This window comes from Exophiala bonariae (genome assembly GCF_035927105.1).
Source record: "Exophiala bonariae strain CCFEE 5792 chromosome Unknown scaffold_3, whole genome shotgun sequence".
Classification (NCBI taxonomy): domain Eukaryota; kingdom Fungi; phylum Ascomycota; class Eurotiomycetes; order Chaetothyriales; family Herpotrichiellaceae; genus Exophiala; species Exophiala bonariae.
The window spans coordinates 1110947-1130968 of record NW_027042478.1 but is presented as its reverse complement, the minus strand read 5'-3'; the positions used below and the strand labels follow the sequence as shown (position 1 = coordinate 1130968).

General features: G+C 50.4%; 9 protein-coding genes across 9 annotated transcripts; 3 read left to right on the top strand and 6 right to left on the bottom strand.

Annotated features, from left to right (window-relative positions):
• Positions 1 to 663: 663 nt before the first annotated feature.
• On the top strand, positions 664 to 1715 carry LTR84_007924 (uncharacterized protein; the record flags this gene model as incomplete). The annotated part of the gene is made up of 2 exons (XM_064851476.1): positions 664 to 725; positions 803 to 1715. The coding sequence occupies 2 exons, from the start codon at positions 664 to 666 to the stop codon at positions 1713 to 1715; spliced, it is 975 nt and encodes a 324-aa protein (XP_064710479.1).
• Positions 1716 to 2280: 565 nt separating this feature from the next.
• Positions 2281 to 2832, bottom strand: LTR84_007923 (uncharacterized protein; the record flags this gene model as incomplete). The annotated part of the gene is made up of 1 exon (XM_064851475.1): positions 2281 to 2832. One exon carries the CDS (start codon positions 2830 to 2832, stop codon positions 2281 to 2283), a length of 552 nt encoding a protein of 183 aa, XP_064710478.1.
• Positions 2833 to 3143: 311 nt separating this feature from the next.
• LTR84_007922 (uncharacterized protein) lies at positions 3144 to 4193 on the bottom strand (the record flags this gene model as incomplete). Its single annotated transcript, XM_064851474.1, has 3 exons — positions 3144 to 3399; positions 3467 to 3623; positions 3689 to 4193. 3 exons carry the CDS (start codon positions 4191 to 4193, stop codon positions 3144 to 3146), a joined length of 918 nt encoding a protein of 305 aa, XP_064710477.1.
• A 1809-nt stretch (positions 4194 to 6002) lies between these two features.
• Positions 6003 to 7031, bottom strand: LTR84_007921 (uncharacterized protein; the record flags this gene model as incomplete). Its single annotated transcript, XM_064851473.1, has 1 exon — positions 6003 to 7031. The coding sequence occupies one exon, from the start codon at positions 7029 to 7031 to the stop codon at positions 6003 to 6005; it is 1029 nt and encodes a 342-aa protein (XP_064710476.1).
• Positions 7032 to 9143: 2112 nt separating this feature from the next.
• LTR84_007920 (uncharacterized protein) lies at positions 9144 to 10574 on the top strand (the record flags this gene model as incomplete). The annotated part of the gene is made up of 1 exon (XM_064851472.1): positions 9144 to 10574. One exon carries the CDS (start codon positions 9144 to 9146, stop codon positions 10572 to 10574), a length of 1431 nt encoding a protein of 476 aa, XP_064710475.1.
• A 702-nt stretch (positions 10575 to 11276) lies between these two features.
• Positions 11277 to 11999, top strand: LTR84_007919 (uncharacterized protein; the record flags this gene model as incomplete). Its single annotated transcript, XM_064851471.1, has 1 exon — positions 11277 to 11999. One exon carries the CDS (start codon positions 11277 to 11279, stop codon positions 11997 to 11999), a length of 723 nt encoding a protein of 240 aa, XP_064710474.1.
• Positions 12000 to 12356: 357 nt separating this feature from the next.
• On the bottom strand, positions 12357 to 13022 carry LTR84_007918 (uncharacterized protein; the record flags this gene model as incomplete). Its single annotated transcript, XM_064851470.1, has 4 exons — positions 12357 to 12391; positions 12449 to 12712; positions 12794 to 12898; positions 12989 to 13022. The coding sequence occupies 4 exons, from the start codon at positions 13020 to 13022 to the stop codon at positions 12357 to 12359; spliced, it is 438 nt and encodes a 145-aa protein (XP_064710473.1).
• A 597-nt stretch (positions 13023 to 13619) lies between these two features.
• SFH5 (Non-classical phosphatidylinositol transfer protein (PITP)) lies at positions 13620 to 14883 on the bottom strand (the record flags this gene model as incomplete). The annotated part of the gene is made up of 3 exons (XM_064851469.1): positions 13620 to 14124; positions 14181 to 14668; positions 14725 to 14883. The coding sequence occupies 3 exons, from the start codon at positions 14881 to 14883 to the stop codon at positions 13620 to 13622; spliced, it is 1152 nt and encodes a 383-aa protein (XP_064710472.1).
• A 1901-nt stretch (positions 14884 to 16784) lies between these two features.
• On the bottom strand, positions 16785 to 19701 carry LTR84_007916 (uncharacterized protein; the record flags this gene model as incomplete). Its single annotated transcript, XM_064851468.1, has 2 exons — positions 16785 to 18671; positions 18724 to 19701. The coding sequence occupies 2 exons, from the start codon at positions 19699 to 19701 to the stop codon at positions 16785 to 16787; spliced, it is 2865 nt and encodes a 954-aa protein (XP_064710471.1).
• Between the last annotated feature and the right edge of the window lie 321 nt (positions 19702 to 20022).

The window sequence follows — 20022 nt, the reverse complement described above, 5'->3', positions numbered from 1 at the left end:
TTCCCCTCATTCATGCTTCAAACTCATATCTTCGTGAAGGACTTTTAGTGCAGTTGTTTGTCCACATTAGGCGAAAGCAACAATTACGGTGTGTGAATTCTTTCCTAGGAATAGCAATTTTTCACCGCGAGCGTTCCTCCATCATGAGAAACATGTGTGAAGAGCAAAATGAGAGAAAAGTGCCTCGAGCATCAACACTGTCATCCAACAATGTCATCCTTTGTCGAAGCAAGAGAGTCTAGAAAAGGGGCTAGGGATGGGTAATGCAGGTATCGCAAGGGTGCAAACCGAGACAGTAGGGTCGCAAGCGGACGTGTGCTTGTCACTATAGCTTGGAGAATGCGTACCGAAGCAATAAAACTCAATGTAGCAGCAGAGTTCTGCATCTGAGTATTCGGCACTCGCTGCACAGACAAGGCTGTGGTGAAATTGGCCAACATACTCATCAGCTGGAATTGTTGGAAAAAGGGAGGCTGCTTTTAGCCTTGAACCATTTGTGGCTTAGCGTATTTTGATAAGCGATAAGAAATGTCTTGGCGGAGTTTCTCCGCCATTGCATTTTCCAAACTTTTTTTGAGTTCATTGCGCAGGTCTTGCCCAACTCCCAAAGTTGCTTTCACCACCTCCACTAGGCCATTTCCTGCTCTCATCTGTTCTAGCAAGATGTCTTCAGACGAAATAGTATGGCAGGTCATTAACCAGCAGTTCTGTTCCTTCAAGCTCAAGTGAGTACAACCAAATGAAGCCACTAGTCACCCAGCGAGAAACAATGGCTGACAGTTGACTTTTCTCTCCTCATCAGGCTCAATACAAAACAGCAGACCTTCTGCAGGAATGAATACAACTTGACAGGGTTCTGCAATCGACAATCGTGTCCGCTTGCCAACTCTCGATATGCGACGATACGACCGGATCCTGAGACAGGAGCACTGTGTCTCTACATTAAAAGCCCGGAACGAACACATCTGCCTTCAAAATGGTGGGAAAAGATCCGATTGCCAAACAACTATGAAAAAGCACTGGCGCAGATCGATGAAAAACTGATCTACTGGCCAAAATTCTACATCCACAAGTGCAAGCAGCGGCTCACGAGGCTGACGCAGGTGGCCATCCGACAGCGGCGACTGGCCAAGGAAGAGGAAAGGTTGGGAGAGAAACTGGTACCGAAGCTCGCGCCAAAAATCAGACGCAGAGAAGAGACAAGAGAGCGCAAGGCCGAGAGCGCTGCGAAGGTCGAACGGGCCATCGAGCGAGAATTGATCGATCGATTGAGAAGTGGCGCATACGGTGACAGACCTATCAACGTCGAAGAAAATGTATGGAAGAAGGTGTTACGGGGCCTGGAGCGGGCTGAGAAGGGAGAAGACCTTGCCGATGAGGAGGAAGAATTGGAAGAAGATCTCGAAGCTGAAGTCGAATATGTCTCCGACTTTGAAGAGAGCGAGGGTGAAGAAGAACATGAGATGGAGGATTTTGATGACTGGCTTGGTGGTGAGAGTGCCGATGAAGAGGATGATGGGTCGGATGCATCCGACAGCGATGAAGATTCAGAAGACAGCGATCAAGGCAGCCAAGATGAGGATGAGGATGGGGAAGCTGCACCCGGCGGGAAGAGGAAACGCGCTGCAGCGCCACCGAAGCCTCGCAAGAAACCTGGTCGGGTTGAGATTGAATACGAGACCGAACTACCGCCAAGAGAGCTCACGGTTGCTTAAAGCGCACGGAAATAGGAATAGCAGTTACGAAGTCGGCATGTTTGGAGCGTTGTCACGGTATATTACGTTGTTAGACTAGAGGCAACATATGTCTCAAAAAGCCTCGAGTATTCGTTCCTCAGGCTCCAATAATCCAAGACCTCAGGCCAAAAGCGTCAAACGTTCCATGGCTCCACGGTAATGGTAGGCTCAGAATCGACCTATCTCATAACCTCACTACTTCTGCTTCTCACTGCAGTGTCTGTATTTTCACATAGATCTCCAGCTTCTCGCTTAGCTGCAATGAAAAGCACGTCCGCCTGCTCGACCGAAGTTTCCATGCAGCTGACTACATCTTCAGATTTGATGCAGTACATTGGATTTTTGTTGGTGAAGGACGTATCCAGTTTTCCTTTGATCAAAGTGGTCGTGTTGATTCATTAAGCAGATGACGGCGATTCAAACGACTGCGGTGTCTTGGAACGACCAACATCCTTCTTCAGAATATCGTGTGGGCGGATCTGACAGATATCGGCCTTGCTCTGTTGAGGCAGACCATGTCGGTCTCAACGCAGGAAAGCGTCCCTTACCGTCCGTCATCAGCAGGACCAGCAGGAATATCAGCCTCCTCCTCTTCCCTTTTCCGCCTCCTCTTCTCCTGTCTCGCCATAGGATGCTCACCATCTTCAGGGACCTCTCCAGCCTTCAAACCCAAAGCCCTCCGTAGCCTCTCACTCTCGCGCTCCTTGGCCTCGGCTAACTCATGCACCTGATAACTCTTGAGCCGACTCTTGGAACCGGCAGCACCACCACCGCTTTTCTTCGAACCACGCTCCATTTCCTGAGTCAACCGTTCCCGTAGCTTCTCCGTCTCCTCTTCGATCTCGGTTTCGTCCTTGCCCTCGTCCTCCAAGGTGTCGTGGAGTTCCAGGACTTTGACTTCGATCTCCCGCAGCCGGTCGTGTTTAAGGATGTTCTCATCGGGCTTGCGGGTCTTTGGTCCGCCTCGATTGTTGCCGTCAAGGGTATATGGGACGCCGACGCCGGCGTCGCGTGGTTTGAGGACGGAAAGATTGCGCTGTACGTAGCCTGAAGTGCCTGAGCCGCGGGGAGTTGAGAGGCCGACGTTGGACGACATCGTGTGGCTATTGTCGAAGGGTTATATTTTATGACTTAGCATAGACGAATGCGAATGAAAGAGGCACTGGTGGGCGTCACAATATAATTCATTGGCAAAGGAAGGTGCTTAACTATGTAAACTTGCAATTCAAGAAACTTGAGACTGAGAGTCAAAAAGATCGAAGGCTTGATGCAAACCGGTTATCCGAGGGGGAATCATTCTTATCGCCACGTGATCAGGAGGTTTCCGAACTTCGACCCGCTGGAGATTCAAATATCCGACCCAATTCCACGCTTCTCCAAGTCAAATGGTCCTCCCTCCTTTTCATTTCAAGTATCGACAAGCCACTTCTTCAAGAATGCGACTTGTGTTCCAGCGTTCTGCTCGAACAGCCGGCCTGAGTACGCCTCAAAATGACCACCAGGAAGCAAGTTCAGCTGCTTAGGCTCTCTCGCTCTTGCAAACGCTCCAATGGCCAGGTCTGCCGGCGTCAACACGTCCTGAGCTGCGATTGTCATCAGAAGTGGGGTTGGTGAGATTCTCTCGATCAACTGCTGCGGCTCATAACCACGGAATAGCTCGATACTTCATAGAATATAGCGGTCAGCGGTTGCTATGAGCTGAAGATTCAAGGCTGGCAGTGAGTACTCACGATCTGACAGTCACAGTGTTCTTCCAGTTCGATTTCTTCTCCCAGGCCGAGAAGAATTCATAGCTGTCTGGGGTAGGTAAGGCGGATGACTTCAGGGGATCCGCATCAACAACCGGTACAAAGCCTGGTTCCCCACCAGTTGCCCTTGTGATTCTGTCTATAACGGTCGCGATGTCAGTCTGGTGCCTCAGGGGATATTGCGAATACCATCGACCCACTCACCAGCTGCGAAAACACCATTGAATCCCACAGCAAAATCGGGACGGACAAGGCGGTTGAAATTGTCCCATCCACTGACAAGAGGCGCCTGGCTGAGCACGGCCTTGACTCTCCGATCGACGGCGCCGACGTAAAGAACGTGGCCTCCACTATACGACGAGCCCCAGATGGCGATCTTGTCTGGATTAACCTCAGGTCGTTGCGACACATAGGTAATGGCGTCGGAATAATCAGAGATTTGAAGTGACGGTACGATCTCCGACCTGGGCTGTCCCTCGGCGTGGTCGCTGTCTCCGAAGCCACGGTTATCGTAGACCAACGCGGCGACGGGAAGCTTTGAGGTAAATTCTGCTGCGAATGTATCGAGGTCCATTTCCTTCAGGGCCGAGAAGCCATGGGCAAGCACGATCGCGGGGAGCTTGCCGCCGCTGTGGTTGTCTGGGGTGTAGAACCAACCACGTAGCGTGACAGCGTCATGGGTTTTGAATTCGATATCTTCCCTACCCATCGTTCGTTGATGATGCGCCCGTAGAGGCGATTGCGGGTGATGCGTCAGAAACTGTCAACGTGCTTCGCTTGCTAAATGATAACAAGAATCAAATGAGTCCGGCTATGTGGGTTCACAACACGTCAAAGAATGGAGCAATGCAAGAAACGAACAATCAGTGGTACACAGACAGACAGATAGACAGAACCGGAAGAAAGGAAGCCATGGATAACGTTCCCCAGTGGGTGAAGTGATTTTATGAAGGAATTGTATCATTAGTTAGACGCTCGTCCCACTTCTCCTCTTTGGCCACATAAGGTAGGTAAGTAGGTAGATAGTAGCTCCCTTTGCCAGAAGTAGAGTAAGCTACCAACACGTACATTCATTGGGGTCCTGGAAGATCTGGTTTCGAATGGTGGTGTCTGCTTTAACTTCGACTCGACCCCGCAATTGGTGTCATCGGCATCAGCATCCAGCGGGAGCGCTCGTTCGGTGGTTCCGCGAACCATTCTGAACGTTTCCCACTCTAGGGATGAACTGAATCAAACTTTGACTTCTATTTTAGCAGACAGGGGAATTTATTAGTGGCGGCATCAATGCGTTGATTAGTTTCCACGGACTCATCGCTTCCATCGTACGCTTCCGTCCATGCTGTCTGCCCGGAACCGCTCTCGACGCGTCCGTTCAGACTGGACTAGAGAGAGGTCTTGCACCACTGACTCGTGAGCCCCCATCAGCTGTGCGTGTTCCAACCAAAGAACGAGCAGGTGGTGTGAGGTGGTCAAATTGCTAGCGATCTGTACTGCGTACTCAGCACCACCGGGACCGCTCGAGGACAAGTGTCATAACCGAGGGCCGATTGAGTTCTCACCGTCCAATTTGTCCACTCCTGGTGCCTGTATCGAATCAGACTGACAGGCACAAATGCAATATTCCAGCTTCCGGTAATTGCCAAGTGACGTGTTAATGCATGTGTCCGTCCTCGCCATTCTCGACCAGACCGGGGTACAGCATATACCTGCATGACGCCAATGCAGGCCGTTACATGTTCTGCAATCAATCCTGATGCTTGCTAGGACCCAAGAGAAGTGACGATTTGTGAGTGGTGATTCAGGTGCCAAAAACCCCCGAACCGAGGGTAGCACTCTCATGCCTTTCGACTCAAAACAGGATGATGTTCAACTCAGCTTCCTTTTGTTCAAAAGACGTTTGGCCACGTTGCACCAGATGAGGCCTATCTGAGATGGAATCGACGAGCACGTATGAAGCACATTCTGGTTTTTACTCTTATTTTTCATTAGACCAAGTACCCAATTGTGGTCGGTACAACTATCATGGCACTTCCGGCTCTACCTGCGGTTGCTCCTTCACGGTTTCTTTGAGCTGCCCATCCCTTCTGGGAGCTATTCTGTATTCTGAAATCTAACACAACCCATTGACTCAATTCCCCTTCAATTCCTTTCCAATTGTGGTATCATTTCAACGTTATTTCTTGTCTTACAATTAAGTTTTCTGCCACTCTTGAAAACATTATCATTTGGAGAAGACTTTGTCGCTGTTATCGAAAGATGGCTCCGCTCTGTTGCCTGAAGCAGTTATTGTAAAGATGGCGCGAGTCTGACGCAGCCAAGCATTAAAAAAGTTGAGAAGATGGGTGGTGGGAAGATGGCGCATCTATTGACGCTGCCAGGAGGTGTTGGGGCAAAGGTCAGTGCTATCAGGTGTTGTCGATGGCGCAAAGTTCGGTGCAGCCGAGTGTTGAAGTCAAATCAGACAAAGGCACTCCTTGATCGAGTGGTCGCTGCGCAGAGCGAGACAGCGAGACAGGTCTCAATTCCGACGTGCTGCCCAGATCTCATCTGGATGTCTCATGTCGATGCCTTCATCGCCGGACAGATCATCCTCCTCATCATAGGTCAGCTCGAACCCGTCGGTTGGAGCAACTTCCGGCTCAGCTTGAGCCCATCTTGATGCTGCGACGGACTGCCATTGAGCCTCTTTTGATTTGGTGCGCGGGGCGGCAGCACTTTGGAGCATTTGCTGGAGTGCTGTTGATGGCAAATGCTGGAGTGCTGTTAATGGCAAATGCTGGAGTGCTGTTAATGGCAGCACTCGCTTCGGCTCATCCGGGTGTCGTGTGTATTGTGTATAAAGGCTGCCTGGATGACGAGCAGCAACTGATGAATACGTCGTCGACTGTGAGATGTTCGACGAGGTGTTGGAAGATGATGGCTTGACTTCAACGTCAACAGCCATGTGAATTGAGAACACCCTTGTGTGGGAGGGGTATTGACAAGGGATGCCTTCTGGCAAAGGAAGCGCGTCTTCCATCAAGCTGTCGCCGTCGTCGAAGAAGTCGTCGACAACGTACTCCAATTCAAAGTCCATGTTGTCGTCATAGAACTCTGATGGGGCATCGTTCATGGCGACATCCCCATTGTCAGCCACGAGAATATCCTCTTCATCGATCATCATCATATCTGGACCATCATCGACGACACCTTGGAAGCCAAAGGGTGATGATGGCTGAGAGGTCGACGGGGTATAAAAGGAAGAAGAAGAGACAAAGGAAGGAGCCGGGGACGAGGCTCGGGATGAGGTAGGGAAGAAGAGCTCGTAGAGCTTTGCGTCTCTCTTGCGCTTTTTCTCAGCCTGATACCCAAGGGGGTATGTGGCGAGACGATAGTCTGCGCGGGCACGAACACTGAGGGTAGCCTGTGCCGGCTTTGGTGCTTGGTTGACTCTGGATAAGCGGCCAGTTCCGCGAGGTGAAAGGCTTTTGGCGATGCCTGACGCGACTTTACCCTTGAAGGACGAGACGACGCCTTTCAGGTATCTGAGAGCCTGCTTGGCAATCATATTGGCGGATTTGCCGAGCGCAAGGAGAAGGAGAGGAAAGAGAAGGGAAGGCCTTGAAGAAAGGACGAAGAAAGGAGGTCGAGGTTTTGAGGGAGCGAGCAAGGAAGTACCTGTTGGCTTGCTGCTGCCGTGGGAGGGAATGAGAAAACAAGATCGAAGAGTTCAGGAGGATGAGCAATGAAGATTGAGGTGGATGCTATTCAAGAGCAAGTTCAATGGGCAGGAAGCAATACGAGTTGAAAGCGGAGTCGGAGCTTTGGTAGCAATAACAATCGTTCAATTTGAAGCAGTGAGTTGTTCAAGTTGTGGGTAGAAAGAGAAACGACGCGTGAGATGTGATGGGAACAAATCAATAGACAAGATCTCTCACCTGGCCGGACTGCCTTGCTTCACTGAATTGTGTCACCCGCAACCAGTCACCCCTCCACGCAAAGCTGGGGCGGAGCGGGAATCTTGGCACGTGGGTGAAGGAATCGAGTTGCAGTGACAACGCCATCGGCCCAAACGAGTACTGTACCGCGTTTGCATTGCTTATGATTGCTCATAGCTTGCCTGCCAGGGAGATCCCTTCTCTTATGGTGTCCAAGAACAGCGAACGGCCAGCACCGAGACCATGTGCAGCAGTACGGTCAACAACATACGTAGGTATGCAAATTCCACCCGTGACTTTTGTCCTTCTCTGGGCGGTCTCCTAGATTTGTTTATCTTGTCAGCCTCGTCTGTTCACGCAGCCGTTTTTGTTGCACATGGGCTTCCATTCGCTCGTTATATGCCCTGGCATCAGCGTAAAATCCTCCCAAGGGATACAACCAAGCCTCTCAGGTCCCTTTCTGGACGTGCTTGCCACTCTAGAGGGTGAGTCGATCATGAACGGTGTGGTTATGAACTTAGGAGTGTTAGCCTGTCTTTTCCCTGGTGCAGGCCAGGCTTCTTCCATGTCGCTCATACCAATGGCCGCTTGGATGGCTCGCTATGCAATCTAGCGCAGATGTGGTTTAGTCTCTCAGGTTATCTAGCTTTGAAGACGCCCCGATATCTTGTTGGCATTGTGAGTAAGTTGATTCCACAACAACGGACAGCCGAGCCCATTGAAGCTCCCTGCAAGCTCATACTTTGTATTGCTTTATCCACGAGTACCAAGAAGACAAATTATGGACGACAGAACGCTGGAGTTCATGATTTTGTGTCGTTGGAAGGCCACAATCTCTCTCATGGTCTATCCACCATCGAAGTTAATGTTGTTGTGGTAGGTGCGCTCTGGAGGATTGAGCCCCAGATCTATGGTCAAGAATCCGTCATCAGCAGGAACATGTTCCAGCTTGTTCTTTCTGTAAAGTACGAGATCTCTGAAGGGTAATATCGGCTCCACCAATACCCATTTTCAGCTATGGCAAGGTCGTAATCTTTTCGCTCGAAGGCCAGACATTCGTCGCCCACTGCATATGTCAAGTTGTTGCGGTATTGCTCATCCGCTGGAGTATGATCGCAAGGTACGTCCATAATAAACTTTTAGTGTCTTGAACCTGACCAAGTTGCTCCGTTCGAGCTACGGAGAACGAGGGTACAGGTACGAGCAAAGGATACAGCACCTTTTGGGACACGGTTAGTTCTCCATCTCGCGCTTGTAGAAGACACTACAGTTCCGCAAGTCGTGACAATGCGATTCAGACGTCGATGAGCGTATGCTTGCGATGCTCGGACGAAAGTGATATGACTCTTGTCTTGTCCATCGCAGCGTGTAGAGGTAGTTAGAAAGGTGAGCTTCGAAACTTCGAGAGATGTTATCCATAGTGTTTACAAAACAGGCTTGGCCCCTGCCAACAACCCCCCGAAATCTCGGAGCCCCCGAGGCGGAGATTCGCGCCAACAGTGGAACTCGGCGTTGCTGTTGAAGACACGCCTTGTGTCTAATCTCTCCATTTATCGGCAAGCTTTCCATTCAATATGGAGATATGTATATATATATATTTTTCAGTACCAGGTAGGTCTGGTAGAATACTCCCAAAAGGTAGTGATTTCGTTTTAGTCGAAAGACCTGCATAGGAATTCCACAAAAGGTCCGAGTGTCAAAATTCCGGGCATCTGCACCGTGTTCAATTCAAAACTCGAACAATGGCATCGAACGTGTATGATGTGATTGTTGTCGGAGCAGGATTGTCGGGCTTACAAGCAGCGCTGGACATACAACAGGCTGGATTGAAGTGCCTTGTTCTGGAAGCAAGAGATCGTGTGGGTGGTAAGACACTCTCATTGCGTTCTAATATTTCCGGTCAGGCTGTCCTCAAGTCGGAACTGGGAGCGGCATGGATCAACGATACCAACCAGAGCAGCATGTGGAAGCTTGCGCAGGAACTCGGTCTCAATACCTATCAGCAGAACATCATTGGAGACGTGGTGGTTCAAGATACCGATGGGTCATTGATCAAGTTCCAATATGGCGATGTTCCCAAGTATCCTTCGGTGGAGGACACTGCTTCATGCATCGCGATACGAGATTTAGTCCATGAGGCTTCCGTCTCTCAGTCACCGTCGATCTTCTTGGATGGTCCACACCGTCAATACCTCGACACCATCTCCTTTGAGACATATCTGCGAGAAGCAAAAGTGACTGCGAAAGGATTTGCGACGGCACAAGTCTGGACACATGCTATGGTGGGTTGCGATCCTAGCGAGGTTTCTGCCTTGTACTTTCTAGAATATTGTGCTGCAGGTGGCGGCTTGATGACTATGCGAGGCGATGGCAAGCACGGTGGTCAGTATCTTCGAGTTCGTGAAGGCACGTCCGCATTCGCGGAGGGAATGGCTCAAAAACTGATAGCAGGTTCTCTGAAGCTTCAAAGTCCTGTAGTGTCAATAACACAAGCAGCAAGCAACGGAAGCGTCTCAGTAACAACGAGAAGTGCTGATACCCGAACGTTCCAGGCCCGCAGAGTCATCATCTCCGTGCCCACACCAGTGTATAAGACAATTGCATTCAGTCCACAGCTTCCACCAGCGAAGACGGCGGTCACAAACCGTACACGGTACGGCTTCTACACAAAATACAATGTGACATTCCGCCGTCCATTTTGGTTGGACAAGAACCACTGCGGTTTAGCACAGTCGTTCATCGGACCCATTTCGGTGATTCGTGACACCAGCCTCGATGACGGCAAAACGTATTGCTTGACATGCTTCATGGGAGGCAAGTTCGGGAGGAAATGGGCAGCACAGGATGCTGAGGGAAAGAAACGCTCAGTTCTGAAGCAAGTAGCGGATATCTTCGCCGATGGTACGGACATCAGTGATCTCTTTGTAGAAGCATTTGAATCACCATGGATGGAAGAGGAGTATTCTGGCTGGGGTTGCCCATGCCCTGTGACGCCTCCAGGGGTCCTGGCAGAGGCATGGGACGCTATGTGTGCGCCATTTGGAAATTTGCATTTCGTGGGCACAGAGCTTTCAAGAGTCTGGAGAGGCTACATGGAAGGTGCGGTACGGTCTGGAAGTTCAGGTGCCGCAGAAACCCTGTTGGGCTTGAAGGCTACCAATCCGAAGCTTTAGCCTTCTCCTTTCCGGCTCTGGCCTCGGTGAAGCAAGCAAATCATACACCAAGAAGAGAGGTTGAAGTGGTTTAGCTACCGTGGGAATGTCTCTTCAGGGACTTATCTCAAGTACTTACAAGTTGGTGACCTGTCAAATCGGCCTAGTCAATTACCTCCCCTTCAGAGCATACGGGACGATGCATGAATACTGCTTGACAAACAAGATCCAAGGGACACTTCGATGAGTTATGGAAGTTGCAGATCTTGTTCCATATATGTGAATAGTTAGGCAGGTATGACTACACAAGACGAGTAACCAAGCATCGCTGGAATCCCCTGGGTAGTTGCTTTTGATCCGTACGTGGCCTTAGATCACCATGACTGAAAGCAGGACCATCGCGGGCGGTATCTGTACTATGACCACTGCTATCGTAAGCTTGCTGAATCAGACGATGTCTACAATCTAGAAAGCAGACTGGAATAAGTAACTACTTGGCGAAGCAAAAGAATATATGCCAGGTATTTTGTAAGGGAAATGAATGATGACGTTGACCATCTGGAGAAATCGATGAACCTCGATGTTGCCCCTAAAGGTCAATAATCCATTGTCCACTCGTTTCCCTCTATGATCCTTCGTAAGGATTATAAGTTAACTTACCAGTACCGGGACACACCTTGCTGGAATCCGAGCTACCTGGTTAACTTCGCAGGGGAAGGCACAATGGCACCGGAACCCCATGAGGAAATGCTCAAGCAGCTTCTCTCACCCTCAACACATCCACTATTCTCCTTACCGGTATCACCATGTAAGCCTATCATAGATTCATCACGCATCAGCGATCTATCACTGCACCCGGTGCTGGAATCATTGCTGCATATTCTCAACCTGGACTTACCCAGTGCGCATTTTCTGCTCCGGCACATGCAAGCCGCACCAGCGTATGAAGCCATGTACCTGCATGGCATCTTACATCGAATTGAAGGCGACTTGGACAATACAAGGGCATGGTACAGGGATGTTCAGGACTCCGATGTGTTCAGGGCCGTGTGGAGTGGGGAAGGCAGTGGTTTTGGTGGCGGTGACGAAGATGTGACAAGGGATCAACAGGCCCATTCTTCCATAGCTGACGATGCCACTACCGACAAAGACAGTGAGAATGCAGCTCCAGGAACCAACAGCATGAAAGTCCCTATCGAACGTGCACTTTCATTTATTGACCAACTCGCCAGAGCCAGGGCACCGATACGATCAGGTCACATTGCGCCGGCGAGTCTCATCCATACTTCGCTAGATGAGCTTTCGCGAGTATGGCAATTTTGTAAGGAGAAATTTGGGACCGAACCGGTGGTAGAAGCTTCCAATGTATGGGTGTCCATGGCCGAGAAGAATGCAGATATCGCCGAGAAAATGATTACAGGTGGTGAAGGATGGAGGGAATTCTAGATGCCTGAAAGAGGGTCTTGGACAAACGAGTTCATCATTGGCGTCGATATCGTCAAACCATACTTGATACGCATGCTGGATGCCGCCGATCTCCAAAGGGCAACGAAATAGGGAAGAGAGTATTAAGTGTAATAATTCATTGAAAACTGAAGCTATTGGATACCCTCAACCATGCTCGTCTGAGTGTCAGCTCAAGGTCTTTGCTGACAAGAATCATCGACCAAGAATACAGGTGAAAGTGTTCAGGAACTAGTTGATGTGATTCACAGTAATGTCGCGTGTTGAACTCTCAGGGCATGGTCATCCTCCACTCAGGCATGACGGTGTTGGCTCAAGCCATTGCTCTCAGGTCCAAGCCTATTTCTTCTCTCCACTGATAGTGTTGGCAAGGTCTAAAGCAAGTCAATATGTCAGATATGGTAACCAAATGAACCAAGGAGATATCTTACTCGCAGCAGTGTTGCTAGCAGCTTTCAATGCATCTGCGGCAAGGTTCTGTGCCTGTTCCAAGTATGTTTGACCTTGTTGACCAGCTGCACCAGTGTTTGACTGGGCCTGTTGGCTCAAGTTGGAAGCAGTCTCTTGTCCTTGCTTAGTGAGGTTGGAAGCAGTCTCTTGGACGTTCTGGCCAACAGCACCGAGCTTGTCAGTGACAGTGTCGGCAGATGAACCGGTCTGGTCAGAGAGCTTTTGGCTGGTTGACTTGCTGTCACCTGGGGCGCATAGTGTGTTAGCAAGGCTGAAAAGGCTGGAAAGGCTGGACCGTGGAACGTGAGGGCAGGGCGGGTCCTAACCAGGCTGCACGGCACCAGCAACGCTGTCGGCAGTGTCAGTGACACTCTCCTTAGCCTTATCAAGACCGGACTTCTGAGAATCAGGTGTAATGCTCTCGGAGAGCTCTGGTTAATATCATGCTAGTCAGCAAACGAATATACAGAAAGCGAGAAAGCATTGAGAAAGCCTTGAAAAACATGAGGACATAGACCTACGGTCAGTAAGAGGTTTGCGGCCGGTGTCAGACATCTTGAGTTGGATCTGGAGATGTGTTAGAGAGAAACTGTGATTCAATGAATGTTTGTTGAGCAAGAAGAATGTAAAGCTCAGTGATGTTTGAAGCAGAGTGTGAGAAGAAGGAAGTAAAGAAGCGATTCGTATTTCACCAGAGGTTTAAGGCTTGGAACTCTCGCAATCGCAATTGCCATGCTGCATCGCGACTCCCCAGGCAGGAGGGGGGTTTACGAGGGGAAAGCGCCTTTACGTCATTGTAAAAAGGAACATGTATCCGAGTCGTCACCGCGGCAAGTGACATGTGACAAACATCCCTGCTGGTGGAAGGAACGATTTTAGGTTCGAGATTGGCTGTGGTAATTGTAGAACCTGGAAGGAAATCTTCATTCTTTCTTTCTCGATATCTAAGGTAGTCCTGAAGGCCAAAGACTTCGTCGGAAACCCGAAGAAGAATTGCACGACCCACAATCCAACCGCTTGACCGTTCGGGATGATGCAAATCACTGCAAGGGGTATCTTCTCGCTCACTTAATGCCACACAATCGATCGATCACCAAGCCCCAGGAAAGCCGCCTGCACATCATCTCCACATGCTCATGAGCACTGTGTCTCTTATGTTGAGGCTGGTTGCTCTGCTGCAGCGGCCTCGGCCTCAACTGCTTTCGGCTCATCCTCCAGAGCGGGCTGCTTCCCTGCGCTGCTGAGTGCTGACCCTGTGCCACCATATTCCTTTGGCAGCAAACCTCCCAGTCCTTTGACCTTGCTGCTGGACAACTCCGCGGCCAGGTTCGCAGCGTTGCTCATCGGATGGAATTTCTTAGCGGTCTTTGCAGCAACGAAGAGCTTGATGAAGGTATAGATGAAGCCCATGATCGCAGGTACATTGACGAAGAATTTCTCCTTGAGCAATTCAGGGTAATTTTGAGCAAAGATCTTGATGGTTTCGGTACTGGCAGCTTTTACAACTGACTGTTGACGAAGGAAGCTGATGGATTTGTAGTCATGGACTTGGAAGATCTTGTATGGATCCCATTCTGCGGTGATTGGTTTGGTGGCCTTGTCAATTGCGAGCGCTTGCAATGCCTCCTCCATCAGAACCACTCGCCACTCGATAAATCTAAGAGGTGATCAGTATACTCGGGTCCATCCATGAATGATCACACCATGACTTACTCTGCCAGGTTTCCAAAAGTCTCATCGACATTCTTCACACGACCATAAATGTTCCAAGTGAAGACTTCTTTGAGTTCCGCATCGTCGGCATCGGCATCTCCAAAGGTCGTCACATAGCCCAGTCCTTCGAACTTGGCTCGATTGAATTTTTTATTGAGCAGATCAAGAGGCTTCATCTTTGCGCGCCATTCCAGAGTCTTTGTTAGCTGATCCTTGGCACCGGCGAAATCCCCATCATTGGCATTGAGATATTTCTGTAGGATGACCTGAGTTGGGATGTGTGTTGCAGGATCAGCCAGAGTGACACCCCAGATTTCAGGGTGGCCCTTGGATTGCGCCAAAGCCCAAAGGTCTTCGATTGGACTGGCTTTCTTCTCCTCTACTGGCGCTGGAGCGGTTGCTTCGGTAGCCTTCTCACCACCCCCAACCTTGTCTGCCGTTCCCTCTACTTTCGCCGCCTCTGAAGCAGGAGCGGTCGTTGTGTGCACCTGCAATCAGGTCAGCTTTACAATGACATCAAGAGATCGCACAGGTCATATCTTACTGGAGCAACAGGTGTCTCCGCAGTAGGTTTCTCGGCTGTAGAGTCAGGGACTACACTTGAGACCTCTGCCGGGAGCGTTGTACTGGTTGGAGCAGCCGTGGTTTCGGGCGTCGTTGTCGTGCTGGTGGGAACAGCCGAGGACGTCTCGTTTGTGGCCATTGTGGTTGAACGTGCTGGATGGGCTGAGAAAGAAAAAAAATTGTCCGGAGCTTAGGGAAAATGCTGACCCTAGGTGGACTGACTTGATTATGACGATGATCCTGGTGTTAATGACAAGGAGATGGAGTCACAAAGAAGAGGCGTGATGGATGGAAAACTGTTCTGCGAATTAGGTCTCAATGAGAAATGATTCGAGTTGTCGACCAGAGCCTTGCGATTGACGATTGACGGCGTATGGGTGGTCGAATTGGGAGTGAATGTCAACAAAAGGGGGTCAGGGTGGTGATTCTTTGGGTCTTAGGTAATTCGGGCCAGGCAGTCCGTATCCGTAGCCGCTGGGCGCCCCCGGGTCATTAGTACGAGAAAACCGTTACAGGGAGAGGAGGTTTGTTCTGAAGAAATTTCTAAGCCGCGCGAGGGCAAAGGCACGTGCGTAATGAAATGACAATGAGAAGCAGACTGTGATCCTCAATCACAACAGAGATTATCCTCTGTGGTTTCAAAGTCGTTGTTTTGATGCACATACATCCAAGTCTGGTGCCTGCCGTGAAGGGTTCTCGGGAGATCTTATCTGATGAACCGCCAAGACGCGACCATGCCGAAATCTGGAACATCTCCTCTCACGATGGCGCGATATTGAATGGGTATCTAGTACGAGTAGCCTGTACGAGTAGGCACCTATTTAAGCCACGCTGGATAGTCGCTCTGAGCAACTATCGATCAATCACTGTACCCCGGCGGTTTCAATGTTGTACGGACAGATACATACCTACCTAAGGCATGTACCTAATGGCGACCAGACATTTCAATCAGCCTTTTCCGTAACAGAACAATGAACCACTTTCTTGACGGATCTGGGTCGGTCAGGATTTCTTCACGGTCAGGCTCGGTGCACAGTAATTGTCGTCGGAGCACAGCCAAGACAAATAGGTAATCAACAACAGACATTAAACTCGTGTTGTACTTGTATGATGATGATGACACACCTGAGAATCATTGAAACTGAAAGCAAGTATTAGACGTGGATAGAAGTAATTGATTGGACGTATATCTATGCTCCTTCTTGTCTTCTTCTATACCCAATGGTGGTGCTGGGGTCGCATCCCAATGGACCACTGCATCAGGCGCTTGACTGACGAGCAGGTACTGGAGAGACGGGCCAACACCAGGAGCCCGTCCTGTGCAAGCCGCCTTGGCTTCCGCTGCTGGCAGCAAGAAGCCATCCCAGACCCAAATCCATCCTTCTTCTTCATCATCGAGAGTAGACAAAAAAACTCATCATGCGGCTCCCACTGCATCTATTCATTAAATTCTGGACCATTCTGGTCGTGAGGAAAACCCAATCCCATTGCGGTGCGTGTCCATTCTCCCAAAAGCAGTGGGTGAACATCCAAAAAACACATCAAAAGCAAAGTGCGCACTTCTGCTCCGGGTTGGCATGTTGGTTCCCAAGCAAGCCAACACCGAAAAAACAGACGCGATTGTATCATATTCATAAAATCACACATCTCCGGTCGAGTGGCTGATCAGCTCTCTTGTCCTCTCACATTATACCCCCTTCCTGACATCGTTCGAATTCACAAGGTGGAAAATATCCTCCTCGCACTTTCGCTCACTCCATATATATCCCCACATAGATTTGCCCGTTGTGTGCACTCTGAACCCTGCAAGTTGAGAGCCCTTTGTAAAAAGCCGACAGGTAGAAAGTAGAAATTCGTGTATCCCTTCCTCGTCAAATTCATAGCGAAGGAGCTGAAATATCCAAGAGGTCTATGTGCAACAAAAAACAACGAACAGCGGCACTCAACCCTGATATTGATTGGTTGAAAGTTCAAATCGAAAAAAAAATCTTTGGTTGAAGTGTCGCCTAGCCACGGAATGACCGTGGCAACTCTGGGGTTTCACAAGCTCATGGTCAACCATTCCCACTCTTGGCTATTGCCATGAGGGTTACCGGGCATGGTTTGCATACCTGGAGTTATCAATCCTCCTTGCATAACAGACGCCATGGTAGTTGCACCTGCTGTGACGACCGTACTAGCTGCTTTGGCTCTGGTGATGGCGGCTGGGACTGGCTTTGTGGCTGTCATGTCAAGCATGTCCGCCTCACTGCTTGAGACCTGAGTACCATTTGTTACAGGGAGCGTGCTTGTGGAAGCACGAGACTGCCTCCTTTGGCGTTTTGGCGTCACTTGCACCGGTCGTGTCAAACTGGGGCCTGGTTGCACAGCCGGCTTGGGGGGTGCAGCCGCTATTGGCACAACTCCAGGTTTTCCGCCAATTGTACCAGGGGGATAACTGGTGGGGGTGGTTACAACGGAGCCCGAATTGGTAGATCCCTGGGCAGAAGCTGGGGAAGCCGAATTTTGCTCACTGGCTGCATTGCCAGACGTAGGCGTGGTCGCGGGTGTTTGCTGTACCGAGTTTTTCCTGGTTGCCTTCTTTGACGCTCGAGTTGCTGCTGATCCGATGGGCATCGTTGCTCCACTACCGCGATTTCGCTTCTTGATCACATCAGTTTTGAGAGATAAAGGTCGGACGACACCGTGAAGCTTCAAGAACAGCCCACAGGCATTGCAGAGAGGGTGGCCCTCTGGATTACGCCTCCACAACGGTGTGGTTTGAGTGAAACAATTGGTGCATGTCGTTGGCACGCCATTCTGATCGGTGTTCTTGGGGCCAGGGCTGTTTGGCCGAGAAGGCTGACGGCTGCTAAACCCAGATTCTCCCGGTGAGCTCTCGGTCGACTGCATGTGATGAGCAGACAAAGCAGGTGTTGATGTCGTTCGAGGGATCTTTTGGCGCCGCAAATCTTGATCTCTATTGCGAATGTCACTAATGGAGGCAGCGGAGCCGTGGGTACGGCTCAGAATCGAAGATCCCCAGTCGGGAGGAGAGTTGACCATCTCTGTGCCTCCAATGCGGACTTGTTTGTTGGATGCACCATACCGTTGCATACTGCCAAACTCTGCGGCACTGGGTTCCCATTGGAGACCAGAGTTCAGGTCCAAAGTAGGATCGCCTATTTGGCCATAATCCGATTGTAAAACCATACTACGATCACCAAAAGTTGGTTCATCGTCTTCGTTGTCTGAGTCGGCTCCAAAATGGAATAGGTTGTCGTTGCCACTCATTGAAACACCAGGAGAAGCACGATGCCCGTAGTCGGGAATCAGAACTCGTGATGGGTCCACGTGCTGTTGCATTCCAAAGCCGTTCATGGTTGGTGCTGAGCCGACCCCATTCATGGGGGCGTACAGAGATTCGCTGTTGGAGTTGTAGGCGAATTGAGAGGCTACAGAAGGCATAACCTGTTGCGCTCTCTGTGCGGGATAGAAGGGCATTGGTCTCGTATGCCCGGTGTTGTGGTCGAAATAGTACTGTGGGGTATCACCCTCATGGCCTGGTTGAGGTGTTGAGACGGTGGAATGGAACCCAGACTGAGGTGGGGAATAAAAGTCGGTTGAGTTTAATGACGAAGGAATAGAAGACTGCGTGTATATGTTGGAGAAAGGACCATTGGTTACCATGGGCGAGGCGGCTGGGGAAAAGGTGAAGTTCTGTTGATACGGTCCGGCGGACGTAAGAATGGGGTCATCATGCAGATGGAACGAATCCAAATGAAGAGACATTTGACCTTGAAAGTTATGCTGGTTGCCGAAGTTGGAAGGGGTTGGTTGATCCAGTGCATAGTCAGGTAGACCAGTGTCGATGTCAGCTCCTGTTGCACCGTTTGGTACGACAATTGGGGGCACTTGAGGGGAGAATTCAGCAGGTCGTTTGCGGTTCTATGAGAGCCCATTAGTATATATGCAGAACAACCCACAAGATGAAACTCACTCCGCGCCTCTCGTCAATGCTGGTCTTTCTGACTCGCCTCTGCACATAGTCGAACTCGGAGGATCTGTTCAGGGCGATTGATGTCTGAGGCATTGACGAGGGTGGTAGATTCATGGGGATCTGGATTGCTGGTTTGTTACGAGGGGTGATCCGAATGCCAGAGCCTTGAGAGGCTCTGTTCTGGATCAGACCGTCTGTCGGCGCAGGCGATGTGATGCCCGCGGGCGAAGCAATAGAACTCGGAACAATAAAGTCATCGAGATTCATTGGTTCAGACGTCAAGTCCAGGTCGATCTGCTGCTGGTCAACAGACCTGCGTAGCTGCTGAGCGATTCCGCTTGGAGCAGACATCTGTGGCGGGCTCTTGACCTTTGTCTGTTTTGCACTATGGAGTGAGTCAGTACCGAGTTGTAGAGAGTCGTCAGCCGCTCGGGCATTCATGTCATACGCTGCCTGTGCTGCTTGCATCTGCTGCTCTCGACGACGAAGGTTCATGGCCATCATTCTCCACGTCAGATTTTCCATACGCTCTTGGTTGGGCAGTCGAGATTTTGTGCGGCTGTACAGCTTCCATATCTGGGTGCCCAGAGGGTCCTGTTTCTGCAGTTCATCTGGGTTGTCGAGAGTCGAGGAAGCAGTGTCGTGGTCGTCCCAGTCGGCGAAGGCAGAGTTCCGCAACAACTCATTTCGAGCCTGGGAATCGGGGGTGGAGAGATCCAGATTGGAGCTTGGGGTATCGTTGGACTTGAGCTTGGTATTGGAAGCGGCAATGTGAGAGAGATTGGAGGGCGACAGGTTGGTGGTTGAAGTATGTGCAGTCAAACGTCCCAAGCTGGACCAAGTGGAAGAATCAGTGTCATCAAGACTCGTGGAGGGAAGTTGTGCAGGGGATGGGAAATGGTCGGCCGGGGAGTGGACAGCGGAGGTTGCGCGTGAAGCTGCAAGTCCCCCACGTTCACCATAATCTGCACCCAACATCACCGGGGGTCGTTAGTCGTGCAGAGTCGCGTGCAGCAGGCTTCAGGCTGAGATGCAGTCACAGATTGGTTTCATCAGCAGAGGACGAAGCCACAAAAGTCGAAGCGAGAAGATGTCTGGTGTACGGATGGTGAGAGAGACGGAAGGGCTTGGGACGAGGACGAGTAGAAAATTAATTCGCAGCAGCGTAAGAGTGTCATCACCAGTTGCATGCGCAATGCATGAGACAAAATCGAGTCGAGCGAGCGAAAAAGGCACGCTCGCACTGACACTGCACGGCGAGAAGGGTTCGGCACCAAGGGAAAGAGGTGGGAGGGTTGA